Genomic DNA, 24,888 nt, shown 5'->3' with positions numbered 1-24,888 from the left:
TGGTGGACCTGTAAGACGACATCATCATCATCATCATCATTCTCTTCATCATCACACCTTACACTTACACATTCCTCAGTCAGTGTAGTGATCCTTATTGCACTAAAGACATCCTCAGTCAGTGTAGTGATCCTTATTGCACTAAAGACATCCTCAGTCAGTGTAGTGATCCTTATTGCACTAAAGACATCCTCAGTCAGTTGTTCTTATATCTGACACTCTGCTCTCACCTTCTGGATCTGTGGTCCACTGCTCTCCCCTGGTGAGGATTATCTGTGTTCTGTTGCTTCACCTGCAGGGTGCACCTGGGCTCCTGGGGGTCAAGGGCCATACGGGACCACCTGGACCACCTGGGCTGGATGTGAGGAGGGGGGGGTGCCTTATAGGACTGCTTGTGAACTCATCCGATGCAACCAATGTTACTCTTTTTAGTTAGAGTTTAGTTTTAAACTACATAATGCGCACGATAATTTGGCAATTTAACTACTACTACTTCTGTTAAACTGTTTTCCAAGAGCCCTAATGCAACAATACAAGTGGAATTTGGAACAACAAGTAGGTGTATGCTAGCTAGCTAATGTTAGATGACAAGCGAGTAACAGCACTTTCATATTATAACAGGTAACGTTGGCGTGATGTCAGCCCTTCACTGTCCTCCATGTCAGTGCAGTTAATAATGCGATTAAACATTTTGGCATATTATTTTATACTTGCTTGGCCAGTTGATGAAATGTTTCAGACATAACACATAACCAATTTCCCTATTTTAGTCCATTGATACCTTTCCTGTCAAAATAAAGTTAATTCTGTCGATCCGACAATGCTACGATTTGTTACCTACGATGTCAGCCCACATGCGCAGTAGAGCCTGCGTTGTTTCAGCGTAACGTGGATTATTCACCTGAAGGTGGATCGAGGTAGAGACACAAAGAGAGAGGGAACTACAGATAGAGATAATACTTACATTGATAAATAACCAACCTTTTTCTTCATCAGGGTGATGACGGTCCCACAGGGTACAGAGGCCCATCTGTGAGTCTATAAGCACACACACACACACACACACAGTCACAAACAGACACACACAGTCACAAACACACACACACTCTCACACACACTGTTGTTGCAGGGAGACCGGGGCAGGTCACTGGCTGGTCTGAAAGGTGACGAGGTGAGTGTGTTCTGATGTCCTCAGTCTGAATCATCCATGTCCTCAGTCTGAATCATCATGTCCTCAGTCTGAATCATCATGTCCTCAGTCTGAATCATCATGTCCTCAGTCTGAATCATCATGTCCTCAGTCTGAATCATCATGTCCTCAGTCTGAATCATCATGTCCTCAGTCTGAATCATCATGTCCTCAGTCTGAATCATCATGTCCTCAGTCTGAATCATCATGTCCTCAGTCTGAATCATCATGTCCTCAGTCTGAATCATCATGTCCTCAGTCTGAATCATCATGTCCTCAGTCTGAATCATGGGGTTCATCCAGTTCAGTTACAGTATTATTGTGTTCTCAGGACTGTACACTTTGCCATGCATGATGTGGAGTTATAATCTCTCCTCTCCTCTCTCCTCCTCCTTCTCCAGGGTGACCCTGGCTCTCCAGGGCCACCTGGTCCAGATGAGTTAGTTCAGTCTCCAGACATCTTCTACCTGAAGGGCTTTAAGGTACGAAGCTGCCCATACTATAGACCTAACTGCTCCTGTAGACCCTCACAGTAGACCTGTCTGTCTTTTTCAAAATGTTGTCAAAATCTCAAATAAACATCACCAGATTATTCTAATAGTCTGGCCTACTTCCACACCCTTTACATTTTCAATAAAGTAAAAAATAAAATAAAAATTCAAATCAATCGCTAGTCTCTGAAAATAGCATGAAATCCATGCTAATTTTTATAACTTTGTCAAAATTATGTCAAGAAATCTCAAATATACACCAGATTATTCTAATAAAGGCTGGCCTACTTCCACACTTATCTTTTCAATAACGTTTTAACAAAATTCAAATAAATCACTAATCTCTGAAAATAGCATTAAATCCACACTTATTTTAATAACTTTTTCAAAATTGTCTGTCTGTGTGACCTGTCTGTCTGTCTGTCTGTCTGTCTGTCTGTGTGACCTGTCTGTCTGTCTGTGTGACCTGTCTGTCTGTCTGTCTGTGTGACCTGTCTGTCTGTGTGACCTGTCTATCTGTCTGTCTGTCTGGGTGACCTGTCTGTCTATCTGACCTGTCTGTCTCTCCAGGGAGACAGAGGGATCCCTGGACTGTGTGGACCCAGAGGCCCAGATGTGAGTTGTTGCACAGTACACTGTGTGTGTGTGTGGATTTATTCGTCTGTTGACCATTTGTGTGTTTAATCTTCTGTTGACCTCTGTGTGTGTGTGTGCGTGTGTGTACAGGGTACCGGAGGCTCCTATGAAGGCATGAAGGGAGAAAAGGGGATTCCTGGTTTCCCTGGCCTGAGGGTACTGTGTTCTAATGACTGTGTTCTACTGTTTTCTACTGCAGTCTTCTGTGTTCTCCTGGTTTCTACTGTGTTGTCCTTGTTCCTACTGTGATCTACTGTGATGTACTGTGTTCTACAGTCCTTGACTGGTTCTGGTTCTTTCCAGGGTGTTCTGGGGTTTCCAGGACAACAAGGTCCATCAGGACCTCAGGTACCACAGCATATCCCACATAACTCTTACTTCCTGGTTATTCATGTTCCTGGGAACCCTGAAATAATGATCTCCTGTCACTAAGGGTCACCCTGGACACCAAGGACTTCCTGGACTCATAGGACCAAAGGTGTCAACACACACTAACACGTACACACACACAAACCCACACACACAAACATGAAACATGCACACATACACACCATGGGCTTCTGTAGGAGGAGTCACCAAGCTTTCTTGTCCCTCTCAGGGTTACCTAGGAGACCCTGGCCCCCAGGGGCCAACATTATACGTCAACCAAAACCAGACAACAGGAGATGGAGGTGAGGTGCTGGAGGGTAGCTCTTGGGAAAGTATTGGGGAGTGTGTCTGGTGTGTGTCCCAGGTGTGTGTCCTCATGGTGTGTGTCTGTGGTGTGTGTTCCAGGTTTGAAAGGGGAGCCAGGGGAGCTGGGCCCTCCAGGACAGAGAGGAGAGCCTGGGGACGCTGGCCGCCACGGACCTCCAGGACCACCAGGGGGCACCCAGCTAGGTACACCTGTTCCTGGACCCTCCCAATTACACCTTACTCTCACCCCGACCCCTGGACCCTCTCAGCTCCCTGCTGGCTGACCTCTGACATCTGACCCCAGGTCCTCCAGGACTGCCAGGCAGAGCTGGGACCCCCGGCTCTAAGGGCTACAAGGGGGACCCTGGCAGGTACTATGACCCCACACCCAGCGAGGGGCCCCCAGGATCCACTGGGGCCCCTGGGGCCAAGGGCTTCCGAGGCCCCCCTGGCATCCCAGGTAGAGCACTCACACACCATGCACACACACCACTGGCTCTAAAGGTTCTCCATTTTTACTTGTGACTTGTGACATCATCTCTGTGTGCCTTTCTGGATGCTCCTCCCTGGTACATCAACGCTGTGGCATCATCTCTGTGCGCCTGTCTGGATGCTGAATGGACATGCCTTCAGGATGTGGAGGTGAGACTGGTCCTGTTTCTGATCCTGTTCTTGGTTCTGGTCTGGTCCCGGTCCTGGTCCTGGTCTGGTCCTGGTTAGTGATTTGTGTCTGTTTCTCCTGCAGCTGCCATCTGTGCTCCTGGACATCCTGGAGCCCCGGGGGTACCTGGAGCCCCTGGGCCTCCGGGCCAGGCCGGCATGAAGGGAGTCAGAGGTGTGTGTTTGTGATGTGTATGTGTGTGTGGCCGGGGTTTTATTTGCTTGAGTATATTGTTTGCTATTGTTTGTCTGTGTGTGTCCTGCAGGCCCAGCAGGAGACTGTGAGTGTGTCCTGGTTGGGGGCCAGAAAGGGGCACCTGGCCCAGCGGGTGTCCGGGGCCCCAGAGGGTACGATGGGCTCCCGGGGACCAGCGGTCTGAGAGGGGAGCTGGGCCCCAACGGAGACCCCGGCCTACCTGGAGGTCAGGTGAGCACTCACCGTAACTCGACGTGAACACCTTAACTTTACCTGAACACCTTAACTCTACCTGAACACCTTAACTCTACCTGAACACCTTAACTTTACCTGAACACCTTAACTCTACCTGAACACCTTAACTCTACCTGAACACCTTGACAGTACCTGGAAGTCAGGTGATTGACATCCCATACATAGTGTACTATGTTTACTTCATGTTCTATCATACTTGTAGCTGTGTATTTTATGTACATATTCTTTGCATAGTTTTCTGACTTTCTGACTTTTTTATTCCTTTATTTTTACATTTTATATTTCTACTTGTGAATTATCTGTATATGCTGTAATAGTGAATTTCCCCAGTGTGGGCTAAATAAAGTCATACAATACAATATAAAAATCCCATGCACCTCTCTGGTCTCCAGGGTAACCGAGGACTTCCTGGTCTGAGGGGGGTGAAAGGTCAAAAGGGCACGGCCTTCGGGACCAACATTAGAGGTGGGCAGGACCCGTGGAGATCCTAGGACTGATTGCTTGATTACTGATTGATTGATTAAATGATTGGTTAATTACAGTTTTTCTCGATTGGGTACACACATTTTCTGAAAGCATACCTCATACTCTCAGAACTCTACACACAAATCAAAAAACACACACACAATGGGCAAAACCCCTCAATTCTCCTGCAAAATGAAACTTTACATTCAAAACAATGTTATTTCTTCTCAAAATTGTATTTTGTTTTCAAATGACAAACACAAACCATAATATGAATAGATATAGAATTTACTGTATACAGTTACATTATTATTATTATTTTTTGTATTTGCCATAATGTTATGGTGTTATTTTCTAGGACCATGTTCATTATTTCAGTTTCCTGTTGGAGACAGAAGACGTTCCCGACCGCCTTGTGTTGGTCATCTTTCAGTTCTGCCAAACAAATAGTAAAATACTGTAAATACTGTGTAGGTATACAGAGTAGGGATACATTTCCCAAATACTTGAAACATGATTTTACAGTCCTACAGAACAGTCCACACGCAATACTGTGCTACTGTACTCATTGAGTACAGTATTGATATGCAGTATACTATAGGCCTACTGCAATTTTCTAGTGAGAGTACATTTCTTACCTATTCTTAAGTCCGGATGATGGATGCTATAGTGTACCTGCTCAAATTTGGCTGTACTCTTTGCCCCGTCTCCCTCATTATTAGACCATGGTGGCTCGGATCTCATCAGAGATTACGGTCCTTGGCATTCCTCATCCTCGTCCTCTCCGTCACTCCTCTAGGCTCTGCCTCTATTTCCAATGTTGGCATCCATTGCTCCAAAACAGAAGAAGTCACCTGTTTCTAGGCTAGGGCTACATCGATTCCTCGAGTAACTCGATTACAAAAAATGATAGAGGCAAATTCCTCTGCCTCGAAGCTTCTTTCAATTATTTTTAAAGATCACGTCACGTTCTTTCGAAATTATTTTTTATTTTTTTGCGGGGAGAAGTTGGGCTGGCAGCCAGGCTAGTAAAACTTGAATCTGAGTGAGACTCCGTCCCCTGGTACTAGACAAAATTGTTTGAATTTAGCCTCAGTCAGATTCGGGTTGCTCACTGGCAGTGTGTTCACAATGTTGTATTTCACTCCATTCTACACTAAAATGTCAGGGAGGACTGCTTATTGTAGATTCGAGCCTGCTAAAGATAGCCAGTCTGATCTAAAGATAGATAGTCTGGTTTCTGAAAGCGAGCCTGGTTCATTCGTCATATGCCTTGCTGAGAAAGCGACCTCCGTTAGGCTAGTTTTGCCCGTTTCAGGATATTTTAATGTTTCTGACAGTCAGAATCACTGTTTACAGGCAAATGTCGCGGTGGTCCTTGGCCAAATGTGTATATTGACCCATTTAAAGCTAAATACTCTTGCCAGAGCCTGGAATCGAACCAGTGTTTTGAGTGATTTCACACTGACGAGGTATACGCAGTAAAAATCACTGTTATCCATAACCAGTATGGATAAATACATGGTATTCACAGTTAAATCATTTAAAATGCTGAGAATTATATGTTACTGTTGATTGTGTGAACTAGTAGTGTTTGCAGTTGGGCTAATAGAAGAACATGAGTTATTTGCGTTGGGTTAGCACAGCAGTGGAAGTGAGACCTGTTTTCCGGTTTAGTCATGTGACGTTTGACATATACCCTATTAAGCAAAATTACATTTGATCTGATTAATCGATGGAATTTCTCGGTAGAATATTCGATTACTATAATATTCGATAACAACAGCCCTACCTGTTTCCCTATTATGCTAAAGCTCTGATTGCTAATTGTAAAACTGTGACAGGTGTTTGCCCATATGATGAGTTAGGGTGCATATTTGAACGGCCGTGTGTTCCTTGTGAAAACAAGAGATTTTCTTCATGAAAATTGTGCCAAATGCAGAGAGTTGTGTGTAGTGTTTTAGAACTGCAATTTGAATGTAAAGCAGGAATTGTGCTTGTAGTTTAGCAGAATTGGTTCAGGGGGTTGGTGCATGAGTTACATGTTGTGGTCATTGTGTCTCAAGTACCAGTATTTGTGTTTAAACAATTGAGAAAAGCTGTAATGGATTGATGTAGCTAAGCCCACACTAATATAACATGTTGTCAGTGTTGGTCGGCATGTTGTGTGTAGTTTTGTTAGTGTTCCTCTCTGTCCGTGCAGGAATGAAGGGAGATCCAGGGGCTGCAGGCTTCAGGGGATCCAGAGGCTCACCTGGGAGCCCAGGACTGGACGGCTCCCCTGGGCCGCAGGGAGACCCAGGGCCCCCTGTGAGTGGAGCACCAGGACTCCTAACTGGGGTTCAGTCTGATGGGACTGTAGGCGATATTGCACACAGTCATAGTCATGAATGACATAACTGATATCTACAGTGTATTTATACTCAAGAGAAAGAGGGAGAGAGCAAGAGGGAAAGAGAGAGAGGAGAGGAAGGAGGGGGGAGACATACATATACCTGCAACAGTTAACAGAGAAATACAGCACACTGGATGTATAAATATATAGACATACAGTTTAAGTAGCACATAACTGATTCAGACATAGAATCATAAAAGTGTGATGTGAGTATTGACTCTAACCCCCCCTCCCTCCTTCAGGGGGAAGGCGTGGCAGGTACTGGTGGTGATAAAGGCGTCCCAGGCTCCCCAGGTCCCCGGGGGCCCCCAGGCAGGGCAGGCCCCTCAGGGAGGGGGGCCCCAGGCGGCCAAGGGTACCCTGGCCCCCCTGGAGACAGCGGCTGGCAGGGGCCCCCCGGCCCCCCTGGCCCCTCCGGACTCCCAGGTTAGTGTGTGTGTGTGTGTGTGTGTGTGGTCTGATGGCTCGTCCTCTTGGTCTAACGCTGTGGGTGTCCCTCTAGGGGACGTGTTGCCCTGCCACCCCTCAGACCCTGCCACCCCAGGCCGGAAAGGACCGCCTGGATCCCCAGGTGAACATCTCCCTCCACCACGCTCAGTGTGGGTCTTTAAGAGTTCAAGTTAGTGGAAGCCTAGTCTAATTAGCCCCCACTGTGATTGGCTGTGCTCAGGTAGTCCCGGCCCTCCAGGAATTCCTGGTTTCCCTGGTGACGGAGGGTTGATTGGGATCAAAGGAAACAAAGGAGATGATGCTGGAAGCTGGGAGACCGGACCCCCAGGTAACACACACACACCCAGGTAACACACACACACACACCCAGGTAACACACACACACACAGGTAACACACACACACACCCAGGTAACACACACACACACACACACACAGGTAACACACACACACACAGGTAACACACACACACACACACACAGGTAACACACACACACACACACACAGGTAACACACACACCCAGGTAACACAAACACACACCCAGGTAACACACACACACACACACAGGTAACACACACACACCCAGGTAACACACACACACACACCCAGGTAACACACACACACCCAGGTAACACACACACACACACACACCCAGGTAACACACACACACACCCAGGTAACACACACACACACACACCCAGGTAACACACACACACACCCAGGTAACACACACACACCCAGGTAACACACACACACACAGGTAACACACACACACACACCCAGGTAACACACACACACACACACCCAGGTAACACACACACACACACACAGGTAACACACACATCCAGGTAGCACACACACACACCCAGGTAACACACACACACACCCAGGTAACACACACACACACCCAGGTAACACACACACACAGTTAACACGCACACATCCAGGTAGCACACACACACACACCCAGGTAACACACACACACACAGGTAACACACACACACACACAGGTAACACACACACACACACAGGTAACACACACACACACACAGGTAACACACACACACAGGTAACACGCACACATCCAGGTAGCACACACACACATTCAAGTAACACACAAAGACACAAGTAACATACACACAGGCACAGGCACATCCACTCACACAGGTGTCTGTGTGTGTCCTCTCAGGACAGTCTGGGGATCAAGGGGCCCCAGGGGAACCAGGCCCCAAGGGCATCTCTCTAGACGGGCCCCCTGGCCTCCCCAGCCCCCCGGGTGCCCCCGGCCTCCAAGGAGATCCAGGAGACGCCCTCAACGCCAGTCCGGGACGCCCAGGACCAGGGGGCCCTCGTGGGTCGCCGGGGAGGAAGGGAGTCCCTGGTCCCTCCGGCCTCCCTGGAGCTCCAGGTACAATCACATCACTACAGTTACGTTTCTATTCATTCAGCAGAATTATTTTACCCAAAATGATGCAAATGGAGCATATCAAAACTACAGCAAAAGATCAAGGATCAGAAGTGCTCTTGGTCAAAATAGAAATTCTGAAAATTCAACCATTGATATTCATATAGATTATTGTTCCTACTATTACCTGTGACCATGCATCCTCATGTAACTGGTGTTCCAGTAAATCTTTTTCAAGATTAGCCTTTATTCTTCTACCTTAAATAGGCTTACACCATCTCTTGGTGAATTTTTGACACTTTTTTCATGAGATGCAGTTTGTACAACTCATTTACTTGTAAGTGGGAATACATGAGATTACATTAAATTTCACAGTTCCACATGTAGAATTCACCTGCCATTAAATGAACATCTCACTGTATACAGCTGTAATGATCTACCAGACGGGGTTGGATCCAAGCGCAGATTTATAAGAAGGATCGGACATGCAAGGTTCGGTACACGGCAAACAGGGCAATACAGGAGATCCAAAAACGGGGGTAGAAAACTAAGGTCAGCGACAGTAGAAGTATACTCAACAAGGCTCGGACTGAACTGCAAAACAAGAGCAAGACTTCGCACCGGACAATCCACAAACAGACACTTAAATACTAAAACTAAATAAGACACAGGTGTAGCCGATTGTCCTAATACTCCGGGGATGCCGAGCGTGGCAGCAATTAGCTGCAGAAGGCTCTGGCATTACAACAGCATCCATGCCCTGTTGTCAGAATGTGCAAATAGTTTTTATATTCATTATTCTCATAATGTCAGTGTAACTGACAATTCCACACAAGCCTGTAAATAAAAGTACATGGAGAGAGAACTACCAGTAGCTACCATACATCATTCTCTGCATCCATTTCTGCGGCAGCAGTCATTAATGTATCTTCGTCATCTTAATCATCATCATCATCCTTTGATGAAAAGCATTCTGTTGGGGGAAACTGCTACTACAAGTTGAAATAGCTACCAATTGATATTTAGACTTGGTATCATGTCAATTATGATTAAAACCATGGTGATGTCGAGGCTACAATCACAAGCGTATAGCCTAAGCAAAATATGCATTGCCTGTTCGTTGTATGTTTTTATAAGTAATATAACATTGAACATGCTATTTTATTGAGTCCACCATTTTTTCTCCTGTAATACTAACAGACAGTGGGTTTAAATGTTCAATGTATGGACTGGCTATTGCATTCAAATGTATGCATTGACTCGGCAGTTTGTTTCCCACGCTAATTGTATACGATGCTACAACCGTGTAGCTTTTTTCTGGAATATGTGCTCAGATTGACCATAAACTCGAAAAAAAACGTATATTAAACGTATAGTAATTCAACTCCGAGTTCAGGGTTAGGCTCAGACTGCTCTAGCTTGCTGATGTGGTCAGTAACAGGTCTGCTCTAGCTTGCTGATGTGGTCAGTAACAGGTCTGCTCTAGCTTGCTGATGTGGTCAGTAACAGGTCTGCTCTAGCTTGCTGATGTGGTCAGTAACAGATCTGCTCTAGCTTGATGATGTGGTCAGTAACAGGTCTGCTCTAGCTTGCTGATGTGGTCAGTAACAGCTCTGCTCTAGCTTGCTGATGTGGTCAGTAACAGCTCTGCTCTAGCTTGCTGATGTGGTCAGTAACAGGTCTGCTCTAGCTTGCTGATGTGGTCAGTAACAGGTCTGCTCTAGCTTGCTGTCTGTCACAGGTCTTCACTTCACACTCCTCAGATACAACACCACAACTGGACACATCCCAGAAATATTCCATGACGGATAGACATTCAAAACTTAACTTAAACATGTTATGTCTAGTCTTGTGTATTGATGATTGTATGTTGATTTATTGTTGATGTATGTCCCTCCAGGTGGCCCCGGGCTGCCTGGAGGGCTGGGGTACAAAGGACACCCTGGAGATCCAGGTTCCCCTGGGCCCCCCGGCCCCCCTGGCCAGGCCCTCTTAGGCTGCCTTGGAGGGACACGGGGGGAGCCGGGCCCCCCGGGACCACCTGGTTTTACAGGACCAGCAGGTGAGAACCAGCAGAACCACACAGGGTTCCAGAGGGTTCTGGCAGGAACGGAATGTTTTATAGGGGGGCGGGGGGGGGGGGGGGGGCATGTGTGTGTGTGTCTGTGGGTTAATGCGCATGTGTGTGTGTGTCTGTGGGTTAATGCGCATGTGTGTGTGTGTGTCTGTGGGTTAATGCGCATGTGTGTGTGTGTCTGTGGGTTAATGCGCATGTGTGTGTGTGTCTGTGGGATAATGCGCATGTGTGTCTGTGGGTTAATGCGCATGTGTGTGTGTGTCTGTGGGTTAATGCGCATGTGTGTGTGTGTCTGTGGGTTAATGCGCATGTGTGTGTGTGTCTGTGTGTGTCTACGTGTGTGTGTGTGTCAGGTGCCAGTGGAGCTAAAGGAATCAGGGGAGACCCAGGTGTTTCTGGAGCTGTTAGAGGACCTCCAGGGGCCCGGGGTGCCCCAGGCTTTTCCTCCCCAGGAGCCACAGGCCTTCCTGGGCCACTAGGAAACCACGGCCTGCCTGGCTCTCCAGGACTCAAAGGTTAACCGGACAGGCATCATGTTTATTCTGGTGGGGACTGGAAGGCCCCTAACAATGGAAAACAAGGACATGTGTGTTTCTTATTTCCCATCTTCCCCTGTGTGGCCCCCCTCCCCAGGAGAGAGAGGGACCCCGGGTAGGCCTGGGTTTTGGGGGGCCTCTGCCCTACCAGGGCCCCCCGGCCCCCCAGGGAGGAAGGGCCAAAGGGGCCCTGATGGTGTCCCAGGGATCCCTGGAGGTCCAGGCCCCCAGGGCTCCAAAGGTAGGTAATGTTCTACCTGTCCTCCTCCCTCCTCTCCTTCTTCCTCCCTCCTCTTCCTCCTCCTCCCTCCTCTTCCTCCTCCCTCCTCTTCCTCCTAGAGTTCACACTACACCTGCCAATCACAGCACTTAAAAAAAAATGTTTTGTTTATGATTATATTTGTTTTATGTTAATTCCCCCTCTCGCTCGCTCCTCTGTCTTGTCCCCCCCCCTTCCCCCCAGGTCATACGGGGCTCCCGGGGCCACCTGGTTGGGGTCCCAGCATGGACTACATCAAGGGAGGCATGGGGGCCCCCGGCCCCCCAGGGCTCAATGGGTTCCCTGGACCCCAAGGTGAAGTAGGGACACACACTCCTACACTATAAACATGTACGCACACACACAGACCCACTTACACACACAGGAAAACAATCTTCCATACTGAACATTGAGCTCCTCCACACAGGACAGTTGGAATCAATATATGTCCATTGTTGTTGTTGTTTACATCTCCACAGGGCCCAAGGGTGTCCAGGGGCCCCCAGGACTGAAGGGGAGGGATCATGTCGAGGGGCCGATAGGGGAGAAAGGGTCCTCGGGCCCCCCAGGTAGATCAGGGAGCCAGGGCCCCCCTGGGTCCCCCGGACCTCTGGGCCTCCAGGGGGTGGGGGGGTTTCCAGGGCCTGTAGGAGACCTGGTACGCCTCTCTCTTATGTATCTCTCTGGCAGAACCTCCTCTCCTCCTCTTCCCTCTCCTCCTCTTCCCTCCTCTGCTTCTCTTCCCTCCTCTGCTCCTCTTCCCTCCTCTCCTTCTCTCCCTCCTCCCTTCCTCTCCTTCTCTCCCTCCTCTCCTCTGCTCCTCTTCCCTCCTCTCCTCCTCTTCCCTCCTCTCCTCCTCTTCCCTCCTCTCCTCCTTTTCCCTCCTCTCCTCCTCTCCTCCTCTTCCCTCCTCTCCTTCTCTCCCTTCTCTCCCTCCTCCCCTCCTCTCCTTCTCTCCTTCCTCTCCTCATATATTGACACATGCATGACCAAATGTAACCATGACAACGTGTGTTTTGAACCCTGCAGGGCGACCCTGGTTTCATTGGTCCTCCTGGTGACCCTGGGCTACCGGGCTACCCCGGACTGATGGGTGAGTAGAGATGGAGGGAAGGGGAGGGAGGGAGAGAGTTGGAGTTTTAGTCTAACCTCCCCTCTATACAGGTGATCCAGGGGACTCTCTGGGCCAGCCTGGCCCCCCGGGACCCAGAGGACCTGCTGGAGACTCAGGACCCAGAGGTGACACACACACACACACACACTCTCACACACACACACACACTCTCACACACACACACATTCATTTTTCTGTTGTTTTTTATATCCTCTTCTGGATCCCTGACTCTCCTCCCCAGAGTGCGAGGGTGAGTCCAGCCCACAGAACTACTTCAAGTATAAAAAACGAACCCATTCAGTCTTGAAGAGAGAGTCACCAGTCCTCCCACACCCTCTCTCCTTTCTCCTCTCTCTTCTCCTCTCTCTTCTCCTCTCTCTTCTCCTCTCCCTTCTCCTCTCCCTAGCTGCTCAGGGTTCTCCAGGAGACCCAGGACTTCCTGGGGACCCAGGACCTCCAGGCCAGCCTGGTCCCAGAGGAGGCACAGGAGCAGCAGGCTGGTCTGGGAGAGCAGGTACACACATTTACAACTTTTTATATTTTCTACATTTTATATTTCAAACTACATGTTTACCGTATGCACCTTCCTGCCATAATACTGTTTTTCACGATTGCTAAAACACATTTCTTGAAACAGTCAACCATTTTCTCAAAACTGTAAACACAAAACCAAATATTTAAACTCAATTTTCAAAACCTCTGACTCTTCTGGCAAAATCAAACACTAGCCCCTGAACCATGTAACCGGTGTTCAAAATCAAACTATGCTGTCAGATCATAAACACAACCAATCAATATATAAACACCATGGAGCAATCATCAGACACAACACATAAAAATGGAGAACACAACATCCAGGCCATGAAGTTCCATGTAAAGACAAAGTTATTTATGTATACACAGTAAATGCATTTACGTAGCAATAAAGAAAATATATTTTGGATTTTGAAACACTGGAATTTCACTTTCCTGATGTATGAGTATTTTTAGCCTGTGTTCTGCACCTCTCCTTCACCAACTGTCTCTGGAGGAGGGGATCCTTCACTGAATTGTTCCTCCCAAGGTTTCTTCAATTTTTTCTCCTCTAGTTAGTTTTTCTGGGAGTTCATCCCTGTCTTCCTTGAGGGTTGAGGTTGGCTGGGTGGCAGTTCAATCAGCGTATGTGAAGCCCTCTGTGACATTGCTTGTAAAAAGAGATTTACAAATACTGTGCATTTGATTTGGTTTGAAAATATGACAGTAACCATCACAACTTAGTACTGTCAACAAAGAACTAAGAAAAGCCCTCTGGTGTGCTGGATCCAGCCTTGTAAACACTCCACACCTATGTCACCACAGGCTAATTCCATTGCCTGTATGAGATTTACCCTGGTATATGGGTTTCGGTCATAGATCTTTCACCGCCACACAGAGAAAAACTCTTCAATTGGGTTGAGAAAAGGGCTGTATGGTGGAAGGTAAACGTTTACATAAAACATAAAACATTACATAAAATGCTGGTTGATGTTGAGCTATTCTTGTATAAAGTCACCACGGTGAAAGCTGACATTGTCCCAAACCACCATTATAAACAAGTGTGAACAATTGAGTCATTGTGTTTTACAGATGACGACTGTGTTGTAGTTGTGTTTACTGTTTGCCGCCTGTGTTTACCATTTTGCAGCACAGTGCCAAGTGCCTCGTATCACCAAGTGCATCACAGTGCAAAATGTGTTTAGTGAATGAGAATGTGTTTAGACTTTTGCCAAAAGAGTGTCTGATTTGACAAATTGGTTTAGTTCACTGAACATTTGATTCAGAGAATGGGGTTTAGTGTTTTAGCAATTGTGAACAACTGTCAATTGTTTACTTAATAATTCTGATTCTGCTGTGTGTGTGTGTGTGTGTATCTGATGCTGTGTGTGTGTATCTGATGCTGTGTGTGTGTATCTGATGCTGTGTGTGTGTATCTGATGCTGTGTGTGTGTGTGTGTGTATCTGATGCTGTGTGTGTGTATCTGATGCTGTGTGTGTGTATCTGATGCTGTGTGTGTGTATCTGATGCTGTGTGTGTGTATCTGATGCTGTGTGTGTGTATCTGATGCTGTGTGTGTGTATCTGATGCTGTGTGTGTGTATCTGATGCTGTGTGTGTGTATCTGATGCTGTGTGTGTGTATCTGATGCTGTGTGTGTGTATCTGATGCTGTGTGTGTGTATCTGATGCTGTGTGTGTGTATCTGATGCTGTGTGTGTGTGTGTGTGTGTGTATCTGATGCTGTGTGTGTGTGTGTGTGTGTGTGTGTGTATCTGATGCTGTGTGTGTGTGTGTGTGTGTGTGTGTGTGTATCTGATGCTGTGTGTGTGTGTGGCAGGTCTTCAGGGTCCCAGAGGTCCCCCAGGACGTTCAGGGTCTCCAGGCTCTCCTGGATCCCAGGGAGGAGAGGGGCTCCGGGGGGCCCTCGGTCCCCCAGGAGCCTCAGGTACACACTCCTTCACTCACACACACACACACTCTCCTCTCTCCAGAGATGGGAAGTAACCAAGGAAAAATACTTCCTTACTGTACTTAAGTAGATTTTTCTTGCATCGGTATAGAAACTTTTTTGTGTTGTGATGTGGGTGAAAGGTAAAACAATGTAATGAAAAAGGTTTAAAAAAAAAAGCTTTGAAAGGTTGAAAAGATATTTTGGCTTCTCTCCTCCTCCCCCTGTCTGTGTTTGTCCCATGTGTGTGTTGCTTCTCAGGGCCCCCAGGGCCTCCAGGCCTGGACGGGCTGGATGGACTGCAGGGACCCAAGGGTTCGAAGGGGGCGCAAGGTGAGACAACACACACATACACACCTCACACACTACTACAGCTACACACGGGTATCATGGGGCTGGCCCACTAAGCAGGGTGTATAGCAGTGCGTCACAACCACACAGAGCAGGATAAAGTGCCTTCTAACAAAGAAACTGGTTTATTCACCAACAAAAACACATATTTCAGGAAGTAAACATCAATTATTTTAAATCAAAAAAGGCTTCACAAAGTTGCTCCTCAATTGGATCCTACCAACGGTATACGCCAGATCAAAGTTCCTCTGGCATAGAACTCTGTTTGTGCCAGGTACGCTCTCCTCTGCTGGGTGTGTGGCTCCACTCCTTTGTCCTCTCTCTCTCCCACACCTGAGGTCCTGCTTCATTCAGAGGGCTGAGGCATTTGCACCTGTCTGGGTGGTGCATGCTGGGAGACGTAGTTGTCCCGTCAGCCATCTTGTCGCATGGTAGCCCTTACAAAAGAGAAGTATGTTACGTAAAGCATACTATAAGTATACTAAAATATGGATAGTATACTTTTAGTTCACTTTTGATATACTTTTAAGAAGTATACTTAGAAAATAGTTCACTTTTGATATACTTTTAAGAAGTATACTTAGAAAATAGTTCACTTTTGATATACTTTTAAGTATGCTTTAAAAATAATTCACTTTTAAGAAGTATGCTTAGAAACAGAAAATGGTATGCATTTCTTCTGGAGTAGGATGTATGTTTTCTATTATTATACAGCAAAGTCTAAATACTAAAAGTACAAAATGGTTTAGATCCATCTAGTATGTTCTAATTATTCATGTCTTGGAAAATGTTTTATGCACATTGAATATTTTTTTGTACTGTAGCTGTAACCTTAATTATTGCCAAAACATTTTGAAGCCCTATACTCTGCATTTATATAGCACGTTTTCTGCAGTTTTGCCTCTCATTCATCCATTCATACTCACACTCACACATACCAACTGCAGTTAGCTGCCATGCAAGGTGCCGGCCTGCCCATCGGGAGCAACTTGGGGTTCAGTCTTACTCAAGGATACTTTGGCACATGGCCTGGGAGGAGTCGGAGATCGAACTGCCAACCTTGCGATTAACAGACGACCCTGTCTACCTCCTGACCCACCACCGCCCCATTATACTAATAATTATTAATTGGAGTATTAATGGAAAAAACGAAAAAGCTACTTGAGAAAGAAGCAGACAGAAGTGTTTCATTATGCCCATTATTGAAGGCCCCCCATTACTGTCAAACTGACTGAAGAACGAAATAACAACGTGAAAAAATGAAGATAGCGTGGCTCATTGACTGTTCAATTCCCATGAGGCAAGGCGGTAAATAGGGTTAAAATTTGCTGATAGTTTGTTCGAAATACAATTGTAACTTCATGAATTTTCTTTTTTAAATGTGTCTGCTTAGAATGTAGTGTTTTGCTGCATGGTGATTGTCATTGTTGTGCTGGTTTACCACTGTAACCATGAGTTAAATGACTGTTACGTTTCATCACAAGAGCTGGATTTTCACGCCATCAAAGTGCAAACACAGTAATTAGCTTCTTTCAGCTAATAATCTGCAGTGTCACTTGGTGAGCGCCTCGTTCTTGTCAAGTAACATAAGATCTGCTGCGTTTGATGGGCCCTTAAACATTTAAATATATTACTAAATCATATTAAACGGGCATTAATTAAGTTTAGTTCTTGAAGTACTTACATTAATTGAAAGTGCTCTTCAAAGTATTCCAAAGTATACTTTGAGGTACTTTAGGAAGTATACTTCATGAACTGAAAGTGCACTACACAGGCTACTTTACAGTATTCAAAAGTAAACCTGAAATACACTATAAGTGTACTTCAAAGTGTACTAAATTACCTAAAAAAAGGGCTAATTCAGTTTACTTAGTACAAAAATAGTATATAAAGAAGTACACTGCTAGTATACTTGATTGACACTTGAAGTGCCATGATAATAGTAAACTTTGTATACTTTAGTATACTTGCAAATTAAACTTGAAGTCGGTTAGTAAGGGAGCCACTTCTGGAGAGAAACATACGGCCCCTCCACCACATGTTCCCTGGTGATGCCCCTCCACCACATGTCCTCTGGTGGTGCCACAACACTCACACACACGTACACACACACACAGACACACACACATACACACCTCACCCTAGGCTACACACAAACACACAACCCCAGATTTTGTCCTCCTGCCCAGGCCAGGAGACGTCTGGGCCCCCAGGACCAGAGGGCTTCCACGGGGAGAAAGGAAGCAGAGGATCCCGAGGGCCCCCAGGACCCTCGTACCCCGGACACCGGGGCCTTACTGGGCCCCCTGGCTTCCCTGGTAGGCCCCCTGGACTCACACACACACACTTGGCTTCCCTGGTAGGCCCCCTGGACACACACACACACACACACTTGGCTTCCCTGGTAGGCAGTGTTTGTGTGTCTTTCAGGTGACCCGGGGCGACCAGGACCTGCCGGTGTGTCTGGAGGAGGGTGTGGGGGTCAGGAAAGAGGACCTGACGGCCACCAGGGGGCGCCTGGGGACCAGGGACCTTCAGGTGACTGTGTGTGTGTGTGTCACGTGTGTGTCTGTGTTACAGGATAGTGTGTCGACGGAGTCGACAGTTACTAAGGCTTCATCGGGCTCTGAAGGAAAGTGTGATGTGTGTGTGTGTGACAGTATCCATTGTGTGTGTCATGGCATCATGTGTGTGTGTGACACCATGGGGTGTGTGTATCCAGGACCCCCAGGTCCCCCCGGACCCCCAGGAACCGGCCAGCCCATCCCAGGATCCCCTGGGCCCCCGGGTGCCCTCGGCCAGACTGGGCTGAAGGGCCAGAGAGGGTCCCGTGGCCCCCCTGGCACAGCACAGCTGCCTGGGCCAGCTGGGCCCACAGGTACCAGGACTAACTGGGTTTGAAAACTCTATAGAACAGGTCTGTGTTGTCTGCCAACCAGGGAGGTGTGTGTGTGTGTGTGTGTGTGTGTGTCAGGCGCGAGGGGACCACCAGGTGCCAGAGGCCCTGATGGACCATGTGGTGAACTTGGAGATGTTGGACCACCTGGGCCCAAAGGAGACAAAGGCATGACCGGAAACCCAGGTGACCTATGACCTCTGACCTCTTTATCTCTCTGACCTCTCTATCTCTGACCTCTGACCTCTCTATCTCTCTGACCTCTCTATCTCTCTGACCTCTGACCTCTCTATCTGTCTGACCTCTGACCTCTTTATCTCTCTGACCTCTCTATCTCTCTGAACTCTGACCTCTCTATCTCTCTGACCTCTCACACCTCTCTATCTCTCTGACCTCTCTATCTCTCTGACCTCTCTATCTCTCTGACCTCTGACCTCTCTATCTCTCTGACCTCTCTATCTCTCTGACCTCTGACCTCTCTATCTCTCTGACCTCTGACCTCTCTATCTCTCTGACCTCTGACCTCTCTATCTCTCGGATCTCTCTGACCTCTCTATCTCTCTGACCTCTATCTCTGATCTTTCTATCTCTCTGACCTCTGACCTCTCTATCTCTGACCTCTCTATCTCTCTGACCTCTGACCTCTCTATCTCTCTGACCTCTGACCTCTCTATCTCTCGGATCTCTCTGACCTCTCTATCTCTGACCTTTCACGCCTCTCTATCTCTCTGACCTCTCTATCTCTGACCTCTCTATCTCTCTGACCTCTCTATCTCTCTGACCTCTCTATCTCTCTGACCTCTCTATCTCTCTGACCTCTCTATCTCTGACCTCTCTATCTCTCTGACCTCTCTATCTCTGACCTCTGACCTCTCTATCTCTCGGACCTCTCTATCTCTCTGACCTCTGACCTCTCTATCTCTCTGACCTCTCTATCTCTCTATCTCTCTGACCTCTGACCTCTCTATCTCTCTGACCTCTCTATCTCTCTGACCTCTCTATCTGTGACCTCTGACCTCTCTATCTCTCTGACTCCTGCCTGTCTCCCCCCCAGGCCCCCAGGGGCCCCCAGCTCGGGTGACAGATTCGGTGAATAAACCCCCCATTGAAATCACCTCTTGGGGCCCACCGGGGCCCCCTGGTCCTGATGGTGTCCGTGGTAACCCTGGTCCCTCTGGCAACCCTGGACCCAGAGGTAGGATGGATGGAGAGTGTGAAGATACTTAATGACATGAACTAAAGTAGATATATGGGTCATTCTGAATGTGTTTGTAGAGTAATTCACCTGGGAGTTTATATATGTGTGTGTGTGTGCGTGCGTGCGCATGTCAGGCACTAAGGGTCCAGCGGGGTCCAGGGGCCCCCCAGGACAGTCGGGCCCCCCTGGTCTGCCAGGACCCCAGGGGGACCCTGGAGTCGACGGTCACCAAGGCTTCATCGGGCTGCAAGGTACACACACACAAGCACATCCCCTAACCTTAATGTCGTCCTAACCTTAATGTCATCCTAACCTTAATGTCATCCTAACCTTAATGTCATCCTAACCTTAATGTCGTCCTAACCTTAATGTCATCCTAACCTTAATGTCATCCTAACCTTAATGTCATCCTAACCTTAATGTCGTCCTAACCTTAATGTCGTCTTAACCTTAATGTCTTCCTAACCTTAATGTCGTCCTAACCTTAATGTCGTCCTAACCTTAATGTCTTCCTAACCTTAATGTCGTCCTAACCTTAATGTCGTCCTAACCTTAATGTCGTCCTAACCTTAATGTCGTCCTAACCTTAATGTCGTCCTAACCTTAATGTCGTCCTAACCTTAATGTCGTCCTAACCTTAATGTCATCCTAACCTTAATGTCATCCTAACCTTAATGTCATCCTAACCTTAATGTCATCCTAACCTTCTAACCTCTCTCTACCTCTCTCTCTCTCTTCCCCTCTCTCTACCTCTCTCTCTCTCTTCCCCTCGCTCTACCTCCCTCTCCTCGTCTCTCTTCCCCTCTCTCTACCTCTCTCTCTCACTTCCCCTCTCTCTACCTCTCTCTCTCTCTTCCCCTCTCTCTACCACCCTCTCCTCGTCTCTCTACCTCCCTCTCTCCCTCTCTCTCTCACTTCCCCTCTCTCTACCTCTCTCTCTCACTTCCCCTCTCTCTACCTCTCTCTCTCTCTTCCCCTCTCTCTGCCACCCTCTCCTCGTCTCTCTACCTCCCTCTCTCCCTCTCCCTCTTCCCCTCTCTCTACCTCTCTCTCTCTCTTCCTCTCTCTCTACCTCCCTCTCTCTCTCTATCTTCCCCCCAGGTCCCACCGGCCCCCAGGGAGACCCTGGCCCCCCGGGGGGTCATAAGAGGGCCAGGCCCGGGTTCCTGCTGGTGATCCACAGCCAGGCAACCGAGGTGCCCGTGTGCCCCCAGGACAGCCCTCTGATGTGGGAGGGTTACAGCCTGCTGTACTTGGAGGGCAAGAAGAAGGCCCCCCACCTCCAGGACCTGGGTATGTAGGGGGGCGGGGCCAGGGTATGTAGGGGGGCGGGGCCAGGGTACGTAGGGGGGCGGGGCCGAGGTATGTAGGGGGGCGGGCCAGGGTATGTAGGGGGCGGGGCCAGGGTATGTAGGGGGGCGGGCCAGGGTATGTAGGGGGCGGGGCCAGGGTATGTAGGGGGGCGGGGCATACAGGACTGATTGTCAGGCTTTTCTCCTACATTTACATTACATTTACATTTATTCATTTAGCTTTTATCCAAAGCAACCAAATCGACAAAAGTGCATAGGTCAATGATCAAAAACAGTAGCCAATGTGGGGAGCCAAAACATGAAGCAAACATTGTAAAAAGCTAAAAAGTGCCATTGGGAAGAAGCGCATGTAGTTAACAACACAGTTACAACAAAACAACATGAATCTCAAAAGTGCAAGAGTGTACCTGTAGGAAAGCAAGAAACAATATAATTTTTCAGCGAGTACAAGAAGTTAAATCAGTTACAACTAACCAACAAGTGCAAAAAGTCCCTGAATAAGGGTCTTGAATCTGATACGCGTCGTGATGGTAGCCAGTGGAGGGAGATGAGGAGAGGGGTAACATGGGAGCGTCTGGGTAGACTGAAGACCAGGCAGGTTGCCGCGTTCTGAATCCTCTGAAGAGGGCGGGTTGCGCATGCTGGGAGACCGGCGAGCAGCGAGTTGCAGTAATCCAACTTGGAGAGGACCAGTGCTTGGACTAGCAGCTGGGTGGAGTGCTCAGACAGGTATATATCTCCTGATCTTCCGGATGATGTAGAGCGTGAATCTACACGACCGGGAGACTGCAGCAATGTGGGCCGTGAGGGAGAGCTCGTCATCCATGGTAACCCCAAGGTTCCTGGCAGAGGATGAAGGGGTCACCGTCGCAGATCCCAGGGTGATTGAGAGATCGTGGGAGATGGAAGGTTTGGCTGGGATGATGAGGAGTTTTGTTTTGACGAGGTTCAGCTGGAGGTGGTGTTGGTCCTACTGTGTCTCCTCCTCACCCATTCTCCCCCTCCTCCTCCTCACCCATTCTCCCCCTCCTCCTCCTCACCCATTCTCCCGCCTCCTCCTCCTCACCCTTTCTCTCCCCCTCCTCCTCCTCACCCCTCTCCCCCTCCTCCTCCTCCTCACCCTTTCTCTCCCCCTCCTCCTCCTCACCCTTTCTCTCCCCCCTCCTCCTCCTCACCCTTCCTCTCCCCCTCCTCCTCCTCACCCCTCTCCCCCTCCTCCTCCTCACCCTTTCTCTCCCCCTCCTCCTCCTCACCCATTCTCCCCCTCCTCCTCCTCACCCATTCTCCCCCTCCTCCTCCTCACCCATTCTCCCGCCTCCTCCTCCTCACCCTTTCTCTCCCCCTCCTCCTCCTCACCCCTCTCCCCCTCCTCCTCCTCACCCTTTCTCTCCCCCCTCCTCCTCCTCACCCTTTCTCTCCCCCTCCTCCTCCTCACCCTTCCTCTCCCCCTCCTCCTCCTCACCCTTTCTCTCCCCCTCCTCCTCCTCACCCTTCCTCTCCCCCCTCCTCCTCCTCACCCCTCTCCCCCCTCCTCCTCCTCACCCTTTCTCTCCCCCTCCTCCTCCTCACCCATTCTCCCCCTCCTCCTCCTCACCCATTCTCCCCCCTCCTCCTCCTCACCCATTCTCCCGCCTCCTCCTCCTCACCCTTTCTCTCCCCCCTCCTCCTCCTCACCCCTCTCCCCCTCCTCCTCCTCACCCTTTCTCTCTCCCCCTCCTCCTCCTCACCCTTTCTCTCCCCCTCCTCCTCCTCACCCTTCCTCTCCCCCTCCTCCTCCTCACCCTTTCTCTCCCCCTCCTCCTCCTCACCCTTTCTCTCCCCCCTCCTCCTCCTCACCCTTTCTCTCCCCCCTCCTCCTCCTCACCCTTTCCCTCCCCCTCCTCCTTCTCACCCTTTCTCTCCCCCCTCCTCCTCCTCCTCACCCTTTCCCTCCCCCCTCCTCCTCCTCACCCTTTCTCTCCCCCCTCCTCCTCCTCACCCTTTCTCTCCCCCTCCTCCTCCTCACCCTTTCTCTCCCCCTCCTCCTTCTCACCCTTTCTCTCCCCCTCCTCCTCCTTCTCACCCTTTCTCTCCCCCCTCCTCCTCCTCACCCCTCTCCCCCCTCCTCCTCCTCACCCCTCTCCCCCTCCTCCTCCTCACCCTTTCTCTCCCCCCTCCTCCTCCTCACCCCTCTCCCCCCTCCTCCTCCCCCTCCTTTCTCTCCCCCAGGCCAGGCAGGTTCCTGTCTAAGGCTCTTCTCCACCATGCCCGTCTCCCACTGTAATTCCGCCTCCTGCCGCTACGCCAGCCGCAATGACAAATCTTATTGGCTGTCCACCACCGCGTCCGTTCCCATGATGCCGTTCTCTGGCCCCGACATCCGCGCTCACATCAGCCGCTGTGTGGTGTGTGATGCGCCGGCGCCGGCGGTAACTGTCCACAGCCAGGACCCCTCTCCCCCTCCTGTCCCCTCGGCTGGAGGGGTCTCTGGGCTGGATACTCCTTCCTCATGGTGAGGGTGTGTGTGTGTGAGGGGGTGTGTGTGAGGGTGTGTGTGTGTGTGAGGGGGTGTGTGTGTGAAAGGGGGTGTGTGTGTGTGAGGGGGTGTGTGTGTGTGAGGGGGTGTGTGTGAAAGGGGGTGTGTGTGTGTGAGGGTGTGTGTGTGTGTGAGGGGGTGTGTGTGTGTGAGGGGGTGTGTGTGAAAGGGGGTGTGTGTGTGTGAGGGTGTGTGTGTGTGTGAGGGGGTGTGTGTGTGTGAGGGTGTGTGTGTGTGTGAGGGGGTGTGTGTGTGAAAGGGGGTGTGTGTGTGTGAGGGTGTGTGTGTGTGTGAGGGGGTGTGTGTGTGTGAGGGGGTGTGTGTGTGTGAGGGGGTGTGTGTATTTTAGTGTGGCCTGACAATCTATACTTGGTACCTGAAGCCTCTTCTCATCCTCCCCTTCTCTATCTTCCTCCCATCTCTCTCCCTCTCTCTCCCTCTCTCTCTCTCTCTCTCTCTCTCTCTCTCTCTCTCTCTCTCTCTCTCTCTCTCTCTCTCTCTCTCTCTGTCTCTCTCTCTCTCTGTCTCCCTCTCCTCACTCCTCCTCCTCCTCCTCAGACAGGCTCAGGTAACAGGGGTAGTGGTCAGGCTCTGTCATCTCCAGGAAGCTGTCTGAGGGACTTCCGTTCCCAGGCCTACGTGGAGTGTCAGGGTGCTCGGGGCTCCTGCCACTACTTCTCCAACATGCTGAGCTTCTGGCTGACCAGCGTGGACCTCGCCCAGAGCCTGGGCCACGCCCCCCAGCCCAGCGTCCTGAAGACGGCTGCCCAGCAGCGCCAGCGAGCCAGCCGCTGTCACGTCTGCACCCGGGCGTGACCACACCCTCTGAAGCCGACGCCCCCCTGCCTCCCAGACCCAGCAGGGCTGCTCTTCATCTGGTCCTGCTATGTCAGGCTGACCGGGTCAGAGGTTGTGGTGTAAATATCTCTAGTTAGGAGTCCCAACAGTCTTTGTTTCTGGTGTCTGCTGTCATCCCCTACCCCCCCCCCCACACACACACACACCCTCCAGCCCCAGGTATATATCTGTGCTGTCAGATCCTGATCTTATGATCTGTGATTGTAGAAAATGTCAAAAGTTAAAAAGAAACACAGTAAAAGATTTCTTGATCAGTTTTAAGTTGATATTTTTTTTATTTGTTTCTCCGAACTGACCCCAAATGACCATCGGTGTACAGTACATCTTTAATCTGTTTACAAACATCAGAAACACAGAGTGCAAAGACAGAGGACTGACCGTGCTGTGCTCTCTACTGTTCACAGTGCCTTTTAACAAACACACACATGCACACACACATGCACACACACACACACACAGGACTGACCGTGCTGTGCTCTCTCCTGCTCACA

General features: G+C 49.3%; 1 protein-coding gene and 1 long non-coding RNA gene across 2 annotated transcripts; both read left to right on the top strand.

The window, feature by feature from the left end:
• Positions 1-2,635: 2,635 nt before the first annotated feature.
• On the top strand, positions 2,636-3,446 carry LOC146272142 (uncharacterized). Its single transcript, XR_014767097.1, has 5 exons — positions 2,636-2,664; positions 2,750-2,794; positions 2,915-2,987; positions 3,091-3,195; positions 3,296-3,446. It is a non-coding gene; the product is annotated as an uncharacterized LOC146272142 (long non-coding RNA).
• A 1,973-nt stretch (positions 3,447-5,419) lies between these two features.
• On the top strand, positions 5,420-24,658 carry LOC146272141 (uncharacterized). Its single transcript, XM_084707696.1, is given in 27 exon segments — positions 5,420-5,630; positions 6,771-6,877; positions 7,205-7,388; positions 7,465-7,533; positions 7,633-7,740; positions 8,602-8,820; positions 10,718-10,879; positions 11,248-11,409; positions 11,528-11,671; positions 11,894-12,004; positions 12,169-12,347; positions 12,719-12,782; positions 12,854-12,928; positions 13,045-13,053; positions 13,210-13,317; positions 15,156-15,263; positions 15,528-15,599; positions 17,807-17,935; positions 18,048-18,155; positions 18,340-18,495; positions 18,592-18,699; positions 19,568-19,708; positions 19,846-19,962; positions 20,813-21,004; positions 23,233-23,451; positions 23,454-23,515; positions 24,098-24,658. Coding segments are annotated over 26 exon segments (3,369 nt in total). The 5' UTR covers positions 5,420-5,630; positions 6,771-6,772; the 3' UTR covers positions 24,356-24,658.
• The last annotated feature ends 230 nt before the right edge of the window (positions 24,659-24,888 follow it).

The sequence above is a fragment of the Hypomesus nipponensis genome, chromosome 10 (assembly GCF_054491055.1).
Source record: "Hypomesus nipponensis isolate SF chromosome 10, ASM5449105v1, whole genome shotgun sequence".
NCBI lineage: Eukaryota > Metazoa > Chordata > Actinopteri > Osmeriformes > Osmeridae > Hypomesus > Hypomesus nipponensis.
The sequence above is the reverse complement of the archived record's forward strand: the minus strand, read 5'-3'. Positions and strand labels throughout refer to the sequence as shown.